General features: G+C 46.2%; 2 protein-coding genes and 1 long non-coding RNA gene across 9 annotated transcripts; 2 read left to right on the top strand and 1 right to left on the bottom strand.

Annotated features, from left to right (window-relative positions):
- Positions 1-1,485: 1,485 nt before the first annotated feature.
- LOC112876890 lies at positions 1,486-2,887 on the bottom strand. The gene has a single exon (XM_025941071.1). It carries the CDS (start codon positions 2,802-2,804, stop codon positions 1,764-1,766), a length of 1,041 nt encoding a protein of 346 aa, XP_025796856.1. The 5' UTR covers positions 2,805-2,887; the 3' UTR covers positions 1,486-1,763.
- A 1,220-nt stretch (positions 2,888-4,107) lies between these two features.
- On the top strand, positions 4,108-6,971 carry LOC112874992 (succinate--CoA ligase [ADP-forming] subunit beta, mitochondrial-like). Of its 2 annotated transcripts, none has more exons than XM_025938646.1 (6): positions 4,108-4,503; positions 4,632-4,826; positions 5,304-5,415; positions 5,729-5,757; positions 6,023-6,087; positions 6,896-6,971. In XM_025938646.1, exons 1-4 carry the CDS (start codon positions 4,459-4,461, stop codon positions 5,755-5,757), a joined length of 381 nt encoding a protein of 126 aa, XP_025794431.1. In that variant the 5' UTR covers positions 4,108-4,458; the 3' UTR covers positions 6,023-6,087; positions 6,896-6,971. The 2 variants fall into 2 exon arrangements, with proteins under 2 accessions (XP_025794431.1, XP_025794430.1); XM_025938645.1 differs by lacking the exon at positions 5,729-5,757 and adding an exon at positions 6,374-6,509 and having other exon boundaries at positions 6,819-6,927.
- On the top strand, positions 6,969-9,334 carry LOC112874993. 6 transcript variants are annotated; one of them, XR_003225088.1, is made up of 6 exons: positions 7,032-7,050; positions 7,138-7,185; positions 7,265-7,392; positions 8,059-8,492; positions 8,758-8,956; positions 9,082-9,334. It is a non-coding gene; the product is annotated as an uncharacterized LOC112874993 (long non-coding RNA). The 6 variants fall into 6 exon arrangements; XR_003225089.1 differs by having other exon boundaries at positions 7,036-7,050; positions 7,268-7,392; XR_003225087.1 differs by lacking the exon at positions 7,138-7,185 and having other exon boundaries at positions 6,969-7,050; positions 7,236-7,392.
- The last annotated feature ends 10,216 nt before the right edge of the window (positions 9,335-19,550 follow it).

Here is a 19,550-nt window from a genome sequence, read left to right as displayed (position 1 = left end):
TTAGCTTGCCTGTTGCCGGAAACGACGACGGAAGCCTGAATTAGCTTGCTTGTTGGCGAACACGCGAATCTCGAACTCAGCTTGAGCTAGCTTGCTTGTCGACGAAGATGTGAACCCCAAACACAGCTAGAAGGCAAATAAGAAAAAGATTGGACGATGGGATCAATGAATTCACTACTAGAAAAATGCACATTGGTAACGGGCGGAGATAGTCCTTCATAACGGATACGGTCAACGTTATCTTTATTGTGTTAATAATGACTCATCATCGGTAATGGGCATAAACCAGTTGCCAATAATAGTCATTGGTAACGGGTATTATGTTGATGTCCGTTAACCAATGACATATTAAAAATCGCATTGTAAAAATACCAAATGGCAGCAAAATAATTCTATACCCAATAGTGGCACCCCCACTTGACCAGCCTTCTTTTACTTGAAGGGACATGATTTTTGCCTCCTCTAGGATTCGAGGACTTCCTAGTTCGCGCAAACCTTTCCTAACCACTACATCACACAATCGCTTATGATTCAAAGAGGGATGCAATACTTTTATATTAATATTTTTAAATCTTTTTGAATTTCTATAGGTCACACCTTAAGTCTGATTGGTCTAGATTTTTTTTATGGTCATCACTTATGTGCTCGTCGTTCCAGCAAAAATATCAGAAAATAAAAAAATTATGTGCACCATATTAGTAAAGGACGCTAACAACGCCCGTTATCAATAACGTCTATTACTAATTACTAATGTACGTCATATTGGTAACGGGCATCGTTAACGTCCGTTACCAATGTGCGTCATATTGGTAACGAACATTGTTAAAGTTTGTTACTAATGATATTGGTAACGAGCATTGTTAACGTGCGTTAATAATAATGAGTTAATGGTAACGGACGTCAATATTGTCAAGTCGGATGGGATTTATTAGTAGCAGGCTTAAATAATGGCCGTTACCTTTAACTCTTCTTCTTGTATCGGGCATAAAACGCCCGTTACCAATACCACATTACCTAAAACGCGTTTTCATCTAGTAAATTTGACCCTCGTAACCCATAAAGCCAAACTTAAATATTTTCCCAACATAAGATAATTGCTCGATGCTTTGCAGCAATGCTTTATTTTTTTCTTTGCTTTCCGAAGTAAACAAACCTCTTCTATTTTTATGATTTAATAAATTAATTGCTTGTGCGTCTCCCTCTTGATGAGTTTTGCACTCTCTCCTTGGCCACAAATAAGTGACATTCTAGACATTGATGTGATCTGCAGAACACAAACTTGACTAGTATTATTTTGTAAAATGTTTATAAAATATAGCCGATTTGGATATTTATCTGTTCCTGGGTACGGATTAGGAAAGGTGTTCTCTGTGCAGGAGTGAGGCATATTCTATAATTTCTCTCTTCTTCTTTTCCTTAAATATACTAGTGAGCAATAAAGTGAACTTCAATAACTCAACAGCACAAAATCCACGGACTAGTCTTAACCCCGAATTAAATTGCTACTATATTCATTTTCATAGAAGCAATGGCGTACATTTACCCGTCACAATGTGCTATATTGATTCCCCAATTATCCAAACACAAATAAACATCCCTTCTTACACAACAGTATTGAATACATGCGCATAATTAATAGGAAAAAAGAAACACAACCACTAATTCCCATCACCAAATGCAACACCAAGCATCACCGACCCCACCCTCTTGCTTAATCAGTTCGCCAAGCAATTGCAGCACACCACCGTCAGCCACGAGCAAGTCTAGAGACCCACGCCCATGGCGCCAAGCACGGCTGAGACGCACAGGGCGACACCCATGGCGGTGATGTGGGTCCCACGGCCCTCCTTCCAGGCCCTGCTGTCATAGGGACTGTTGTCCACTAGCGGCTGGGCACCGAACCCCGCCACGGCGCCGCCCTCGGCTGCCACGTCGTGCTCTCCCTGGCCGAGCCCAGGATCGGCCACCCCCGCGGCGCTACCGAAAGCCGCTGCTCCGCTCCCGACTTCGGCCGCCGCGTCGTGCTCACCCTGGCCGCGCCCAGGTCCGGCCACCCCTGGGGCGCCACCGAAGGCCGCTGCTCCGCTGCCGAGGTCGGCCGCCTGTGGCAGCTCGGCCGAGTGGCCATTGCCGTCAGGTTCCTGGCCAAAGGGCAGGTTGCTGCTGTGCGAGCCGAGGGGCTCGGCGAATGGCGGGAGCGCGGCGGCAAGCCCTGGCGACCCCGGCGCGCCGCAGTGCTGCGCGTGGCGCGGCTCGTCGCTGGCGCGCCAGGCGAGCTCGCCGTCCTTGTCGCGGATGCGCATGTCGCCGTCATCCACGAGCTCGAGCGTCTCGAGAAAGTTGGTGCCGTCCCTGTTGGTCTCGCCGTGCCACACCTCCTCGCTGCCGTCGAACACCTCCAGCCCGTCCCACGAGAAGAGCAGAGAGCACGTATTCACCGTGCTGATGGGTCGGCACTCCGACTCCCACACGCTCTTCCCGCTGTCGGCGGCGGCGACGCCGCCCTCCTCCTCGCCCTCGACGGCGCCGCCGTGGGCGCCGGCCGTGGTGGCGTCGACCACCTCGACGTAGCAGAAGTCGGCGCCGAGACCGCCGGCGCCCGGCAGGGTGTGCGTGCGCACGAAGTAGGCCGCGTATTTGCCGGACGGCGACGTAAGGAACAGCACGGGTAGGCCCCCGCCCGGCGGGATGCTCGCGAGGATCCGCTGCTTAGTCACGCGCTCGATAGTTCCCAATGGCGTCGTCGCTGCGGTCAGGGAGCAAGAGAGGAGGAGCAGGGTGGCAATGCAAGGGAGAAGCTCCATGGCGGCCAGGTGGTAGCAGCTAGCTTCTTAAGCTGCTGCTAGCTCCTTGTGTGTACTTTGCTGCTTGCTAGCTAGATTGTGTGTTTCTTGCTTGGGTTATGAATGACGGCGTAGATGCATGCATATATATAGTCCTAGATTGGAGAATGGAGACGATGATGGAGTTGGAGAACGCGGATGGATTAGGATTTGATTAAAGGTCAAAGCTGATGGAAACTTGGGTAGTGGTTGGGGTTAAGGGTCGTTACCTGCTCCATATCCAAAGCATCAGTAGGGGATTGGGTGAGACAGAACCTGGGATGGGTATACACCACAGATTTCAGATTGTCAGCATGGTTCTCGTCTTACTTGGAGATTTTTCAATCTGTCTAGGTAATCCTGGAGCACGCATACATGCTACTCTAGTGCTTATTTTGTCCCCAACTAGCAGGTCGTGTTGTGTGCTCGTCCTCCGAATGAGTCTCCCACTACTTTCTCTCTGTTATATATAGTAATCTGTACAATATGGTTTTGGTGGCCTTGTTCTTTCCTCTTTCTTCAACTTTAATCCAGTGCATACCCTAATTAAGCTCTCTTTGGTTAATGACAACTGTAGCTCCATTTTCACACAACCACATCTCATGGTTACGTGCCTGAATGCAAAACCAGGCACCTGGACCTCTGCACCAAATCCACTTCATTCCCACAATGCAACCATACTTTTAGGAGCAGAGAGACAGAGAGAGTTTAACTTTCAAATTGCATTTCTCGTGCCACGTGCTGTGTCTCCGACTTTTAGGCACGTCATGCCGTGCCGTACTGGCATGACAAACTTTTACCAGATCCAAGCATGACTAACGCAAAATTCATCATTTTCGTAAATTGCTTCTTTCTTAGATAACAGTGTTAGGTGGACAAGGTATTTTTACGACGTGTGCCCAATCATGCCACAAAATACGGATTGTACCGTACTGATATCTTAGAAACGACACAACCATTGATGTTACGCTAATATAGCCCTGAAGTTTTTTACCGTGCCATACTTTCGACCGTGCCAATCGTGCCAAAATATCATACCATAGCCTGCCTAACAATTGTACGGCTAAACTCTAAGCTCTACTACTTCTTTCAGAAAAGATAAAAAAAAAAGTTTTTGCTACATCTCTAGCACTAAAAAGGAGTAAGGGTGACTTTTTTTTTTCGCTCCTCTACACTCAGGTGCGATCCGTCGCCCCCTCCCTCGTCGTTCGTGCGCGGGCGTACGTCAGCCGTCTGATTATCTTCCCGTGCGATCTAAGCCTCCCACCTCCTCCCCCAACCCGCCCCTCCCACCCCGCACGCCTCTGGTTCCCGTCTCTTCCGCCCGGACGCCCTCCACCTCCCGACGCTCGGCCCCTCACGACGCCTTCCCCCTCGCTCCCCCTCGCGCCGCCGCTGCCACCCTCCCCTCGTGCCGCTGCAGCCCGCGAGCCAGTTCGCGCCGCCGCCATCGCGTTATCGCGCCATCCCCGCCCCGCCGCGCCACCGTCCTGCCATCCCGCCGCCGCGAGGTGTCCCCGTCCTGGCGTATTGGGGGTATTTTTCTGTTTCTTGTCTAATCAGGTTGGAGGATTCGTGGTTAGGGTTCCGGATCGCTTGAGAAGCTTGCGTCCCGCACCCTCTCCGTCGCCGGGAGATGGCAGCATCAGCAGCTTCGCGCCTCAACATCCACGAGTACCAGGTGCCCTCGCGCCCCCCGGATCCCGCAGTTTGCCCTCCCATTTTTCATCCGGTTTCGTGGAATTTATTGGTCCATTTCTGGAGGTTAGGGCTGACGGATTAGGGATTGCGGATTGTGTTATTCTGCAGGGCGCGGAGTTGATGGGGAAATACGGGATCAACGCACCCAGGGGCGCGACGGCTGGGTCCGCTCAGGAGGTCAAGGACGCCTTGAAGAACGTATTCCCCAACGAGAAACAGGCGACAATGCCACAACTTCCTTATCTTATGTTATTTCATCTTATTCACTCCGTGGATGCAAAATGTCAGCCGCCCGTGGATAGGGTCTGTCGATATGACAGTCATTGGAATGTAGTTTACTTCGAGTTTATACTGAGCAGGCAGTGCATCGATAGCAATCTATGATAATTGATGTTTTTTTTATGTTGATGGCTTTATGGAATTTTCCGGTGACTAAGGGGCTATTTTTAAGGGGATTTTCATAGTTGGTTGGGGTATATAGTATTCGGCATAGATCAGTTACAGTTATATCAGTATATTCGTGCAAATGGAGTCATGGCACAGCCTAGGTGCCTCGAGTAATCTTAGATACTGCTTGTGCTCACAGCTGTGTGCTATCTTTCTGATCTCTAAAGCATGCATGCTTCTTATGAAATAGTTGGGAAATATTCTTAATTTGGAGTAGCAGTACAAATTTATATAGCTCAGCGTCTACTATCTTGTTATAATCTAAGAGAAGATTAGGCATTTCATAATTTGCAATTTAGCCACATTTACATACTCAGGATATTTTCATTGCAGATAGTTGTTAAGAGTCAAACCCTTGCTGGAGGCCGCAGATTGGGCACTTTCAAAAGTGGGCTGAACGGTGGTGTTCATATTGTTAAGGCTGAGGAAGCTGAAGGACTTGCAAGTAAGTGCATTCATAGCGAGTACATGGATTCATTATGTATTGGTGGCTTGCTGCGTAAAAATATGTATATATGTATAACAGTTATTCCTAGAATTCCTGAGATTTCTTACGCATTTTTTTTGTTGGTATGTATTATAGTGGCTTCTGTGTTCTGTCATTACAATTTGAGTTCCTTTGTTTATGCTCATCTTTTTTGGCACTCCTACGCACATGAAGAACAAGCACTTTTTTAATTTCTAATCTCATACACAATGTTTACTTTTGACTTTTTTAATTTCTAATCTCATACACAATGTTTACTTTTGATTCTTAGGTGCTATCATGGAAATTCTGCTCATATGAGTGAGGACGATTACTTTGATACCTTCACATTTAACCTAAACACATCTGCATTGGGATTATTGCAACCTGTATAGATAACTGTATTCTTACCTATACTGCGAATTTTAAGGATTCCTTTGCGTATTCCTTTGACTTATTGGTTTTATGTATTGGTTGATTGGTTTTGTGTGTTATATTACTCTGACTTTGATGTCTGCTATTAGTTTGTCCAAGTCAATTCATATATTTACACCGCTGAGTGAGTTGTACTGGTATTCTTCTACAGGTAAAACGCTAGGCCAGATTCAGGTCAAGAAGCAAACTGGCCCAGAGGGGAAGATTGTGAGCAAGGTTTGTACTTACGAATTTAATATGTTTTTTGCTTGTATGTTCTGTTTAAATTGTGTCTCACTCTGCCCTTTTACCATTTTCAGTATTACTATGTAGAACTGCTAGAAACTAATTCTCAGTCTGTAGACATGTTTGCCTATTACTTTATGATTTTGACCTTGCAGATTCTTTGTAAACCATCTTTCAGTTAGAATTTAGCAAGTTTGACCATTCCACACATCAGTTGTATCGATAGTAAAAGGTTCAGCTTACCGTAAAAACGTTTTCAATTCCTGTGAAACCACAGGGGAACATATATCCAATTGCTCTACTACTAAAAAGGGAGTAAGGGTCACTTTTTTTGGTATGGAACCACAGGGGAACATATATCCAATGCTACTGTTCTAGCATATGCACAGGTGCAATACTGTTGTATGATGAAATTAGGTGCTGTTTGGATCCACCCCCAAATGGCAAAAAGGTAAATGGTAAAATTTTTGCTCCTGTCACATCAGATGTTTGGACGCTAATTATAAGTATTAAATATAGTTTAATTAAAAAACTAATTACATAGATGAGGACTAAATGACGAGACGAATCTATTAAGCCTAATTAATCCATAATTAGCAAAATTACGGTAGCATTTGCCCTTTTACACTTTGGGGTGTTTGGATCCAAAAGTGCAAAAAAAGTGTAAAAGAGTAAAAGTTTTGCACTTTCTCTTTCTCTTTCCCATTCATCCAAACAGGCGCTTAATTGTTTCTTGGTAGGCTGACTGTCTTTTAGATGATTATTCTGTTACTTAGTTGCTGGTCTTTGACAATTGTAGACTGGTTCTGGCAAGACGTATACAATGGGTACTGATTATAGTGGTGAAGATAAATGTGGAGGGATAATTCCTTAAGTTATGGAGACAATTTTTAAGAAAAAGTTGACACCTCAAAGGATGGCGCAGAGTTTTTAATTAGGGTGTCTTTTATTGAGGTAAGATAGTAGCACTTGCCTCTTTCTTATTCGTACCAGCAGCTGTTAGCTTGTTATTATTCTGTGGTTTGCTGCTATGGTTATCAGATATTCAAGGAAGAAGTCTTTGATTTGCTCGATTCAAATCATGCTGCTGTAAGACTTAATTCAGACTCTGTACCCAAATCTTCAACACCTGCTGCCAGAGTGCCGATTCAAATTTGAGAGATTGCAGCAGGAGGCATAACCCTTGCTGGCGTCACAGAGGCTAAGGTGAAGTCTAAAGAAAAAAATGGCATCATATTTGATACGTGGTTCCTTGTCACGTGCAACAGCAAGCACAAATATGAATAGGCAGACAAGGTACAATGTGCATACATGAAGTCTCTTTCTGTCAGGACCATTAGTGTGGAGTACATTTCTATTCTGTTTGTTCACCATATTGGGTTCGGATAACTTTTATTTGAATGGGGCTGCTTATCTGTAGTCGCTCTCAAGTCTCATGCCACCTTTACAATATGTGTTGAACAAAAGAGAACATCCGGTACATCTGGTAGAATAGGGAAACAGAAATCCGTGAAACAGCTAGCTTCTGGGATCAGTTACAACACACACCATCGATATGATCAATTCCCCAATTTTCTTAAATTTGACGCAGATCATGGTATTTGTATTCAATATTTCAATCTCATTGAGGCACAACTTGATCTTGTTGCTAATTTCGTGCATCTTATGCTTGGCTCTGGACCTTCTTATATGTGAATCACATATTTCAGTTAATTACCGGTGCTTTTCCCTTGTGGTAATGTGTTTGAAACAAAGGAATATTTTTTATTCCCGATGGACATGGGAGCATTTTTATACAGTAGCCACATGTCATGTTTAACTTAAATGGACGCTGTAATTTATCACTTGGTTCTTCAATCGTCGCTTTATAGAACTCTCATGTAATTTTACATACATTACCTGTAAGCCTACATGTATTATCTGGTGCCTTCCAATTTAAACTTTAGATCTCATTGCCTGCAGTATGCACTGAAAAATGTTGGAAATTATTGGTGACCAAGTTATACAGGATACTCAAGCCATATGATTTCATTTCTGAGTTCTGTCAGATAAGTCATCCTTCTCTCCATTATTATTGCCCATATGATTTCACATTGTTTGCTAACAAGTTGGGAAGCAACTAAAATGCAAAGGGTTTTTTTGCAGTCTAGGCTAAGAATTGTCAAGCTATGATTGGTATTCTTATTTAAATTACGTGGTTGTTTAATATGGTTAGACGTGAAGGACCTGCAAGAGAGGTGGAAGTGGAACGCATAAGACAAGGACTTGATTTGTTTGATAATTACTTATGGATATCTGATCTACAACACTTGGTAAATCCATCCGTTACGATTCAGTTGGGCCAAGGTGTAATGAACCAGTTTGGAACAGGCGTGCATGAACCATCAAACCAGGAGGTTAGGGAGCGATGCATCACTCCTCTAATGCCATGCTTATATTCTCATTGCACCTCATGTCAGAGTCTTGATGGTCAATGTGTTAAGAAATATATTAGCTGCATCATAGGAAAAAACCATAAATTTGGATATCATGATGTACTTTGATTTGTTTAATTTTAAAAACTATTATCTGGATGATTGTGTGTGTATATTAATAGACCTTAAATCTTATGTTTTTTGATTCTCTATATATTATTGTGAAATTATTTTTTATCACCTGTAGCAAAGCATAGCACATAACTATCTTACAAAAGCCCATGCTACCTGCTGCCGGTGTGTATGCAATGCAAACGCAATGGGGACGGAATGGAATAATAGAATGGGATGCTATGCCTATGCGCCGGCGCCAGCGCTGCACCTATGCGGAGGGAATCCTTGACAATTTTTTCTCTCTCACCACAGCCCGCAAAAGAGAAGATTAGGTATTGTTATGTCATCTACGACTTGACAATTTTTTTTTCTTTTTTCTAAACATCTCCTATCTAAATTTTATTGAAAATATATCCGTTAATGTACTTATCGATTCTTGTTTTTTAACAAAAAATAGGTTGGCTGCATGTTCAACAATAAAAGGGTGTTTTGTCGAAAGAGGAGGAGACATGCAGGCAGCTTTTTCCCTGCTGAGTTCACACATGTCCAAAGGAGAAAGCGAAGTTTGTTCTATTACGTTCACACATGTCTAATTATTTGTTGTGTACTTTGAAATACGTACATTGAACATGAATATTGTTCACCTCAAGGTGTATATCTGTTGACATATGTCATTTACAAATATTTAATATGATGAAAATTGATACTCACATAGGTCGTAGCAACAAATGGGTATAATATTCTTAGAAAATAAATATGTGATTGGATTATTTGAATTTTCACGGAACTCATCAATCCTTGAGCTGGATATATTAGCTAAATTTTCAGCACATCTGCAAAGAGGCTCCGGACTACAGAGCTTTGAAGCGGAGGTCAACGGACATCCAAAATATGACTCGTCTTAGAGCGAGCTTTTCTAACAATATTGCAGAGTGAAAGAAAAAATCAGCGGCAACCAACAATTATGAAGGAAGCGAGGGATAAGTGAACTCCGAATTGCCAAATTTAAGATGAAGAAGACCGATAGAATGCGGAAAGTAATTTCCTGCGAGTAGTATTGTTTTTTTTTTTTGAGGAAACATAGTACTGTTGTATTATTACAGCCAAATAGAATGAGGACCGTATATATTTGTACATTCCAGGTATGGTTTTTGGTACCTATACACTAGGAATACGAGCGGCGTAAGGAAGGCGATCCCATTAGGCTATTATTGTAATTTAGGTGATTGTATGATAATATAGTCAATGGGACTAATAAGTTTGTGAGTTTAAAGATTTTAGGATTTCTAAGTCCTATGGATGGAGTCTAATCCATAGCTAAGGTGTTCAAATCTGTGGCAGAAACAACCTGAATTACAACAGCTCAAGTACGCGAGTCCACTTTTGAGGGCTTCAACGTGCTTCAAACGGTATAATCCCTTGGCCTGTCGGGTAACGTCCCGATAAACCACCGAATGCAGGATCAAACAAGGTAACTCGCACGAAGACGAGTTCAGAGATACAAATACCATCATATTTTTACAGCACAGGCAGATACCATACATGAGTATTTTAAAAGTAACATTAGTTACCAATTGATGGAAATTATTACAAAACCGTTTAAAGTTCCAAGTCTTGCAGCGAAGTTTAAAGCACGGGTACTGTACACGTTGTACACGTCGTCAGTTCAGATATCATGCTAGCCCTGGCATGATATCACTCGGAGGGTCTGTGTTGGCCGGGGACGGGTCCCATTCCACGGACCAACCATCAGGCAGAGAGTAGGGCCACAGTATAGGCAGAGCTGAGTCGTCAGGGAGATTACCTGAACAAAAGTTACAAGGCAAGACTGAGTATTCTAATACTCAGCAAGGCTTACCCGTTCATGGTATACATAGCCATGTAACTAGACTTATGAAGGCCTTTTAGATTTTGGGTAGGGTTTTCAGCTGAAAAGCAGCAAAAAGTAGGTCCTTATTTTTAACTTTTAGCTTTTAAGTTCTATGTGATTATCCATTCTAGATAAGCACATATAGCTAATCAAGCATGGTAGAATCTTTATCCAATTATCATCTTTGATAACCATACAATTACTCTTGTTACTCTCTGTGGTAAAGGGATCAAGTAGTCTCAATCTCCGCGAGAAATGGACGATTCCTTAATCGAATTTCAGCCTTGCAAGGTAAACCTAACTCACACACTTGGAACATTCAGAGATTGTTCCGAAGCAACCGTTTGCCTTTCATTCCGACTCGTGGATCAGATCCACCACAAGCGACTACAGGACCATACGCACATCCAATGTGCAGAACGTACGCTTGTAGAGTGACTACACAGCTGTACTCCTGGTTGCCCGGCAACACGTATTCCCACACGTCGAATCGAGTAACAGGAAAAATCAAAATACGAGTGGTGGGAGGTATGTCCACTCCTCGGGCCGATTGGTTACTAGGTTTACCGCTTACCATATTTCGCGGCATGTGGCTAGTACTTTCAAACGCTTAACCACCGCTATCACACACTGCGACCTTATCAAATTCACCAACACAGATGGGGTATCATCTCAATCATGATACCTCACATAAATCCCGTCCATCATCCTTATAGTGATTACAGGAATGTAAACATTGCAACTCCTATATCGTGCGAGTGACAGGAAATCACCCGACTTCTATCGGTCCTATTAGCAGAGCACCTATGCGATAAGGACTCACGCACAATACATAGGTTCCTAGGATTTAATGCATCTAGGGTTCCATTTCATCTCCTAGACTTAATGCAAGATATAATATATAAGTATAAGATTGCATAATGTAGTAATTTGAAATACTGGGTTATGCACCGGGGCTTGCCTTCTTGCGTAGGGTTGGGGGTAGTGGTGTCAAAGTTTTCCGAACTTTGGTTCGGAGCTTCAGTTAGACCTTCGACGGTGTTCCCGGGGTCTTCAGAAACTTCTACGATTTGATCCGAGATCAGCTCGTAGTCACCGTCGGCGAGAGTAGTCGAGTCTACATGATATGCAAGGTTATAAGTCAAGGAGTGCATAATCTTTTATGTTATTTCACAATAAAGTTGCAATCCAACGAAAGTATGATTTACTTTTTACCCATATCATTTATCTCTCTACTGGGCAGTCATTTATTGGGTATTAACTATTTTGTTTAGTTACATTAAGCAATAGTGTTGGTTACCCCAAACCTTGAACTAATGGCATTAGGTAGTAGGTTGGGTTAGCTTTAAACATTTAAACTAATTATCACTACTAACTTCATTTATTTTCTTAACTAATTATTGATACTAACTCTAGGTTATTACCTAACTATTGACTTATACTATCCAGATAAGGGCATAATTTTTATCATAACATGTTTTATTTGTTTTGGTGGTTTTACACCTAATCCTAGGGTGAGAATTTAGTGACAGATTACATCACTCTAAAATAGTACCTCAAAATTATTTTCATGATTTTTGAGCATTTAAAACTACAGATATTAAATATACAAGGTTAACCATACATTATTCATAATTAAACCCCATATTAAGAAAATATTACATAAACAGTAGGTTAATTATTTTTCCTAGATACTACATAACAACACAAGATTAATGCAATTGGTTTCACATTTTTATCATTTTTCTATCAATTACTAAGCATTTCCTAATCCTACAACTAATTAAACTTAACACTTAAATTAGAGCACAAGATATTCAGAAACTGAAATTCATCCCTTAATGAAAGTTGTAGATCTTAAAAAGAGGATTCCAACAAATTTTATTTGGCATTTTTGTGATTTTTCCTTGATTTGATATGGAATTTCAAAGTGGACAGCATAAATTACATCAGGAGGTCCTTAGAGCACTATTTCTATGAGCCACAAGTCTTGCAAATAACCCCCTGGACTTTTGTATCTTCTAACCCGAGGTCCTCAGCTAGGGGCAGAAGAGAAGCAGGGATTGGGCGGCCATGTTCCGGCGAGGGGGGGGTCACCGGCGGCGAGGTCCGAGGGGAGGGAAAGTCTCAGGAGCTCACAGTGGTCCGATTGCACCACGTGTCGAGGATTGGGGTGACCGGAAAGGGTGACTTCGACGGGAGTCCGAAGTGGTGGTGGAGGGGGCAACGTCGACGGCGATGCTCCGGCGGCCAACACCGGCGAAGAACCTGTACGCAAGCACCAGTGAGCCGTGGGAAAGGTATTGGTGTCGTCAATTGGGAGCATACACTTCGGATTAGAGGTGACCGGCGAAGACAGCGACGGTGGCGGAGGAGGTAGATGCCGGCGAGCTTCGGGAAGGCGATGCAGTGCACTAAAGAACTAACGAAGAGGTCGTAAAGCTTCACGGGGTTGATGTAGTGCTGGCTGAGGGGTTGTAGTGGCGCGGGAAGGCTCGGAGTGAGCTGCCCACGGTGAGTCGAGGCCGGCGGCGGACGACGATCGTCGGCAACCGTGCTCCGGTCAAAATTGGAGGGCTGCTGGGGGCTGGGGAGCTCGAGCAGAGGTCGGGGAAGCTGATTAGGGGATCGATAAGAGCAGTGGGCGGTCGACCGTGGCTGCCCACGATGAGCCGAAGTCGTCGGAGTGGAAGAAGAAAAGGCGGCTGTGGAAATCGCAGCTGGGGTTCGGGAATTGGCAGAAGAACCAGGAGAACAGAATGTAGGAGCTTTGGTAGTGCTATTGCGCGTGAGAGATAAGGCTTTGGCGTGCTGCAGTGAGCTCTCCACGGCGACGGCGAGGTGGCGGCCGAGCAGAGCTCCCGGCAGCCGTGGCGCGCGTAAATGGGGACAGCGGGGAGGGGAAAGAGGTCAGGGGCAGGGAGGGGACGACGCGTGGGAGGAAGGGGAGCAGGAGGTGGATGGCGGCGGCCTACACAGCGGCGGCCAGGGAAGCTGCACCGGCGGCAGAGCAGGGGAGGCAGAGGAGCAGAGGGGGCTCAGAGGAAGAAGAAGGAGGGGGAAGTCCGAGGGGCTCATGTGGAAAATTAAAAAGATCCAGGGACTTCCCTGTAAAGTAAAATTCCACGTTGATATAAAACTCTAATGAGGAAGTACCCAAAATGAAAGTTGTAGAGTTTTTCAAGCTCTACAATTTTTCTTTAAGGTTCAAGGACAAAAACTCAAAGTTTTCAGCTTTACATGTTAAGTTTTGAATAAAGGTGGAATTTGAATTACCTTTGTCCTTACCAAAGTGGATTTGATCAAATTTTGGATATGTTTACAAGTTTTCATGAGATATCATGATGACTTGTATTCTTACATGTTAGCCCTTAATTAAACATGAAAATTACTTTTACACATCAACTATTTTACATAAAAGGCCCTATGGTTTTTGTTTTATTTACACATAGGTCCCTATTTTACACAAAAACCTATTTTTCTTAGGATTTAACCTATCTTTTTCACTTTCTTTCCTATGGTAATATAAATATAAAACCTAGTATTATAGTTGTCCTAGGTTTTATTGCTATCTCCCATTTCACCCCATTAACACTCTAGGACCTATAAATATAAAACCTAGTATTAAAGGCATGTGCGATTTCCCCCCTTGGTCATCCTCTTTGGGTTCTTTATCCGTTGACTTGTTCTTCTTGTTGATGCTGGGATTGCTGAATGTCCTCCGGAGGTGATAGCAATCAATTGCCGCATGATTGGCACCTGGATGCCATGGGCATTTCTTCTGCCTCGCGAAGGATGATCCACACCCACGACGAGGTCATCTGGCTTGCGCTTGCGGGATGGACCCGAGTAGTCCCGCTGGCTCTTGTCAGTACGATTGTCATTTGTGCGCCTCAGGTTGATGTCATTGGGCCTCAGGAACCGCTCCCACATCTTTTCCTCTTGCTCGGACCAGTCGTGCATCATGTCACGAAGTCCTGCAATAGGTTTTGGTTTGTTCCGCCTAAAGTCTCTGTAGATGCCTAGGTCGGTGATGCTATTGTAGAAGCAGTCGATAATGTCCTCCTCCGAGATATTCACAATGGTGGCACGCACGTCGAAGAAACAGTGTGTGTAGGACCGTAGGAGCTTGTTGCGTTCCTGTTTACATTGAGCAAGGTCATGATGAGCAGCGCGTGCCCTCCAGGGTGGCAGCGCGTGCTGCTCTGCAGCGTCCTGTGGAGCGGGCTTCCGTGGCCCAATCGGTGCCTGCACCGACTGGGCCGCTCGTGGCAGCCAGGGAGTTGCTCCGCAACCCTCCTGGTGAGGCAGCCTCGCCTGACGCCCAGAGGCAATGACATGATGACGTCGACCGCCTCCTCAACCTCGTGCAGGGTTCCCCAGGCTCAGCAGGGGGGGTCTGTGTCCAGGCAACGCTGTCGTCAGGGCGGCGCATCCGGTTTTGTGCACTCATCATCAGTGAGGAGTGCGCGGACCAAGGACCTCCGGGCAGAGCTCAACCGCAGACGTGCGGGAGAGGACGCCCGCATCGCCATTGGGCGGGCGCATGACCGCCGGCTCAACATCGAGGGTCGTGACCTGATGCCGAACTTGCTGCGGCAGCGCCCACGCCGCAAGGACCTATCCAGGCACCGATGGTCGAGGTGGGTTGCGCAGCGCTCGCAGACCACTTCGGGCAGTGGCTTGGCCGTCCAAGTTTCGGCCACATCTGCCGGAGAAGTACGACGGGACTTCCAACCCGTCAGAATTCGTGCAGGTCTACATAACTGCCATCACGGCGGCTAGAGGTAATGAAGCCGTCATGGCAAGTTACTTTCATGTAGCCTTGACCAGCCAGCCCAGACCTGGCTCATGAACCTTACTCCGGGATCCATCCAATCTTGGGGTGAGCTCTGCGCATAGTTTATGGCAAATTTTGCCAGTGTGTACCAGCAGCATGGCGTGGAGGCTCACCTCCACGCTGTGAGGCAACAACCCGGAGAAACCCTCCGGGCCTTCATCTCCCGCTTCACCAAGGTACGTGGAACCATCCCACGTATCTCCGATGCATCTATTATCACAGCTTTCCGTCAGGGGGTCCGTGACGAGAAGATGCTGGAGAAGCTGGTGACTCATCAGGTGGAAACCATCACCACCTTGTACGCTTTGGCGGACAAATGCACCAGGGCTGCAGAAGGCCGTGCATGGCACTCTGCAACTCAGGCAGGACCCACTCAGATAAGCGGGCCCAGTGTCGCTGCCCCCGGCAGTGGCAAGAAAAAGAACAAGAAGAACTGTGGCTTTGACAAGTCACGGGTAGGGGGTCCGGCCGTTGCTGCTGCGATGACCAGGGGCTAGAACTCCCGAGGCAAGCGCCCACGACAACAGCTGTAACACCCTAAGGTAAATTTTCCCTAATTTTAATGAATTTATTTGGGCTTAAATAAATTTTCCATGCTTTTCTTTAATTTTCGTGGCATTTAAAGCAATTTATAACGCAAGGAAATAAAATTTATTATAAGATCAACTTGGTTGTGCATTCATGCTGGTGCATTATTTTTGTTTGTGTTGAGGGGGTAGGTTTGAATTCAAATTGCATTTGAATTCAATTAGAATTGTTTGAATTAAGGAGTTAGAAAAGCAAAAGAAGAAAAGGAGAAGGGATGAAAGGAGGCAGCCCAACCCAGCCCGGCCCATCTCTTCCCCCTCTCTCCTCTTTCCCCTCTCTCCCGCATGGGCCAGCACCCCCTCTTTTCTCTCTTTCCCCGCGTGGGCCACGACCCCGGCCCGTTTCCCCCTCAGCCCGCGCTCCCTGCTCTCTCCCTCTCGCTGCCACTCCGGGCCCACACGTCGGCGCCTTCCTTTCCCCTTCCTCCCAGCGCCCGAGTTCCCCCTCCTCTGTTTTTTCCCCTCGCCGCTCCGGTCGTCTGGCCGCTGGATGTGGCCGCGTCACAGCATCCCGGGCCCTTCCCCCCTGCGCGGTGCTTGGCCAAGCTGCACGCGGGCCCAGCCCCCCCCGTCCGGAGCCTTCTGGGAGCCGGCCGCGCTCGGATTAGATCGGGCCGTGGCAACCCCGTGAGGAGCGGAGTCCGTTGATCGCAGGAACGCACGCCGAGGACTGCCCCCCCCCCTTCTTAGCCGCGGTCTCTCTCTCTTGCGTCCCTCCTCAGCCGCAACCACCTTCCCCACCTCCCCTCTGTGCCCTAGCGCCGCCGTGCCACCCGCTCGGGATTGCGCCGCCGCCAACCGAGCTCCTGCGCCACGCGAGACGACGCCGGCGCCGCTAACCCTCGGCCATTACCACCGTCGCAGCACCCCGGTGGGGTAAGAAACTTTTCCCGCCTCTCTTTCTCCTCGGTTTCGTCTCCCCGCGACCGCGCACGCTCGCCGGCGCTCCCAAGACACGGGCTGCCGCCGCCCCGCCGCTACGGCCACCTTGGTCCTCCCCGCACACCCCTGGACCTTTTCCTCGTGCCCCCCTCTCTCTCCCCGTGCTGGCCGTGCCCCGAACCAGGGCCGCAAACGCCCAAGCGCACGTCCTCCGGCGAACCCCCGCCGCATCCACCACCCCCAGCGCCTCCCCGCCACCGGAGCTGGCCGGAGCCCGATTGGCCGTCCGATCCAAACCAACGGTCTGGATTAGATCCAGACCGGTACGCGATCCCGGCCGCCCGATTTAAATCTTGTGGCCCTCGTGAGTGCTAACCCTAGATCCTCCATCACCCTCCGATCGGGATCCAAGCGTCCAGATCCACGCGTACCCCTTCGCTTTAAGAATCTAATCCCAGCCGCACAGATCAGATCCAAGGGCCCAGAACAGATCATACCGCTTCAGCCGCCCCCTTTTGCTAAAGAGTCCCTGCCTTTTTGGGGAATCAACCCGCCGTCCACCCGTGAGTCAAAAATAATCGCAGATAGGTCCTTTTCCTTCCGTTTGACCCCCTGAGCTTTCTGGAATTTGAACCCGCAGTCCATGTGTGGCGTTTTCACGCGCTAGCCCCTGTGTCTAGCCTTAAATTAGGTTTTAGTCCTCGGTTTTTGTGCAGAAGCCCCTGGAAGTTAGGTTTTTCTTACAAATAGGTCCCTGGATCCTGTTTTAAGCGCAGTTTTCGCGTTTTAGCTCCGTTTTAAGTGTTCTTTATATGCACGCGATCGTTGTAACGCGTAGAATAGTTTTAGACTAGTTTTGTGTGCTGTTTCTATGTAATGTTGTACTGTTTTCTTATAGTTTGTTCTTGTTATGCATGTGTGTATGTGTGGGCTATGTTTGATGATCGTGAGTAGACGCGGAGCCTTTGGAGCAGTACCAGGAGCAGCCATCTTCCGAGCAGTTCGAGCAGCAGCCGGGAGAGTACGAGGAAGGCAAGTATAACATGAACCTCCTATCACTTTTTAATACAATTTCATACTGCATTTTAATACTGTATGCCTATAAGGACTTTCCTAGCCACTTTATATCCTATATATATATATCCTTTTGGTTGCATTGTGGTTAGTTGTGCTAGGTTGCTGCGCTATAACACACTTGGTCCTTTTTAATTAATTTGATTAATGGTCTTATGCAACTTAATTCTGGAGCCGACCCTCTGTGCTGTGTGCTTGAGTGGTTTGTGCGTCCTTAAAAGATGTTTTTGCTAGAAACATGGTTTAGGGGGCCAGCACGGTGCTTAGTGCTTGGTTGGCCACTCTCCATAAGGACCGGTTCATAGAGCGACAACCTGGGACAACCGCGCAACCACAAGACTGGAATGGGACGGTCTTGACTTACTAATTAGGTCATTTTGGTTCGGGAGTAACTTACCTGCGAGGGCAAGAGGGGTGGTAAGCTTCAATGGTCCCTGCTCCTCCGGCTTGGTCTGTGCTGTGTGTCTTGTACCCCCGGAGGTGGGCCCCATCGTCGCTGATCCAGAATCCTTAGCGGTTACACCTTACCAACGTGATCCTTTGTAACGGTCTCGTAGTGTGCTTGCTAGCCATCTCACCTAAGGAAGTGTGATGAACAACTAGCGTAGCTCACGACTTGTGGGTAAAGTTGTGCAACCTCTCGAGAGTGTAAAACTGATATATCAGCTGTGCTCACAGTCATGAGCGGCCCAGATCCTCCGTCTGATTAGTGGGGTTATCAACCTTTGACGAGGGCGATTCCCCGGTGGTTTGGTTTGGGTGGTTCTCAGTAGTTCTTAATTAATATTGATTAATTCTTATGCAATTTGGGTTATGGTAACCAATCCACTTGTAGTAATTAGCTTTAATAAAATTTGCCAAGATTAAAAGCTAATGCAGTTGAGTCAGCTAACCTTAGAGCCTCATGCTCGTGTTATACTTGTTGAGTACGAGTTTGTACTCACACTTGCCTCTCTACTCTTCTGTTCTATTTTGGATATCTTCGACTGCTGCTCAGTGCCCGGCAATGTGGAGGACTACGTCAGTGGCTTCGACGACTTCTAGGCGTTTGTCTCCCAGTCGACGTCCCTGTGGCGCCCAGCTCTTCATGTATTCCTTTTACGCTTCCGCAACTCATGAACCGATTCTTGATTCGGTTGTAACAAATAATTCATTTATTGATTCATTTACGATTTATATTAATGTTATTCGTGGCATGTGTTGTGATATCTTGATAGTCTGTTGTATATATGCGTGACTTGATCCTGGCGCATATATGATTGCTCGATTTATGTTCTTATAAATCGGGTGTGACAGATTGGTATCAGAGCCGTGTCGACTGTAGGACGAAGCCTAGGTAGAATTGGTCGAGTTTAGGACTTCTTTTCTCTTGCTTGCCTCCGCAAATCCTCAACCATCACGTTTCTGCTTCTATTCCTTGAGTCTTAAACCCTTGATTTGCTATTTCTCCTGTCTTTTCTGAGAAATAGCTTGAGTTTTCCGTAGACGTTGGCCTGAGTCGCCTAATCTCATAAGTTATAAGTTTAAGTTGTCCCGATAAAAATACGCTAGAACGAGTGTGTTGGTCGAGTAGTGTGGAAAACTCGACTAATTTGTGAATATTGAATGTTTGTTATTATGCAAATGTTTGATTTGGATTTTTGGCTGATTGCATAGGCTAGTAGTTAAACTTG

Source organism: Panicum hallii, chromosome 9 (assembly GCF_002211085.1).
Source record: "Panicum hallii strain FIL2 chromosome 9, PHallii_v3.1, whole genome shotgun sequence".
Lineage (NCBI taxonomy): Eukaryota > Viridiplantae > Streptophyta > Magnoliopsida > Poales > Poaceae > Panicum > Panicum hallii.
The sequence above is the reverse complement of the archived record's forward strand: the minus strand, read 5'-3'. Positions and strand labels throughout refer to the sequence as shown.

Bases quoted from the DNA above. Each gene is read 5' to 3' on its own strand.
- LOC112876890 (XM_025941071.1), bottom strand. From the start codon at position 2,804: ATGGAGCTTCTCCCTTGCATTGCCACCCTGCTCCTCCTCTCTTGCTCC.
- LOC112874992 (XM_025938645.1), top strand. From the start codon at position 4,459: ATGGCAGCATCAGCAGCTTCGCGCCTCAACATCCACGAGTACCAG. The intron at 4,827-5,303 runs GTCTGTCGATAT...TTTTCATTGCAG, and splicing joins GTCAGCCGCCCGTGGATAGG to ATAGTTGTTAAGAGTCAAAC. The intron at 6,088-6,373 runs GTTTGTACTTAC...GTGAAACCACAG, and splicing joins AGGGGAAGATTGTGAGCAAG to GGGAACATATATCCAATTGC.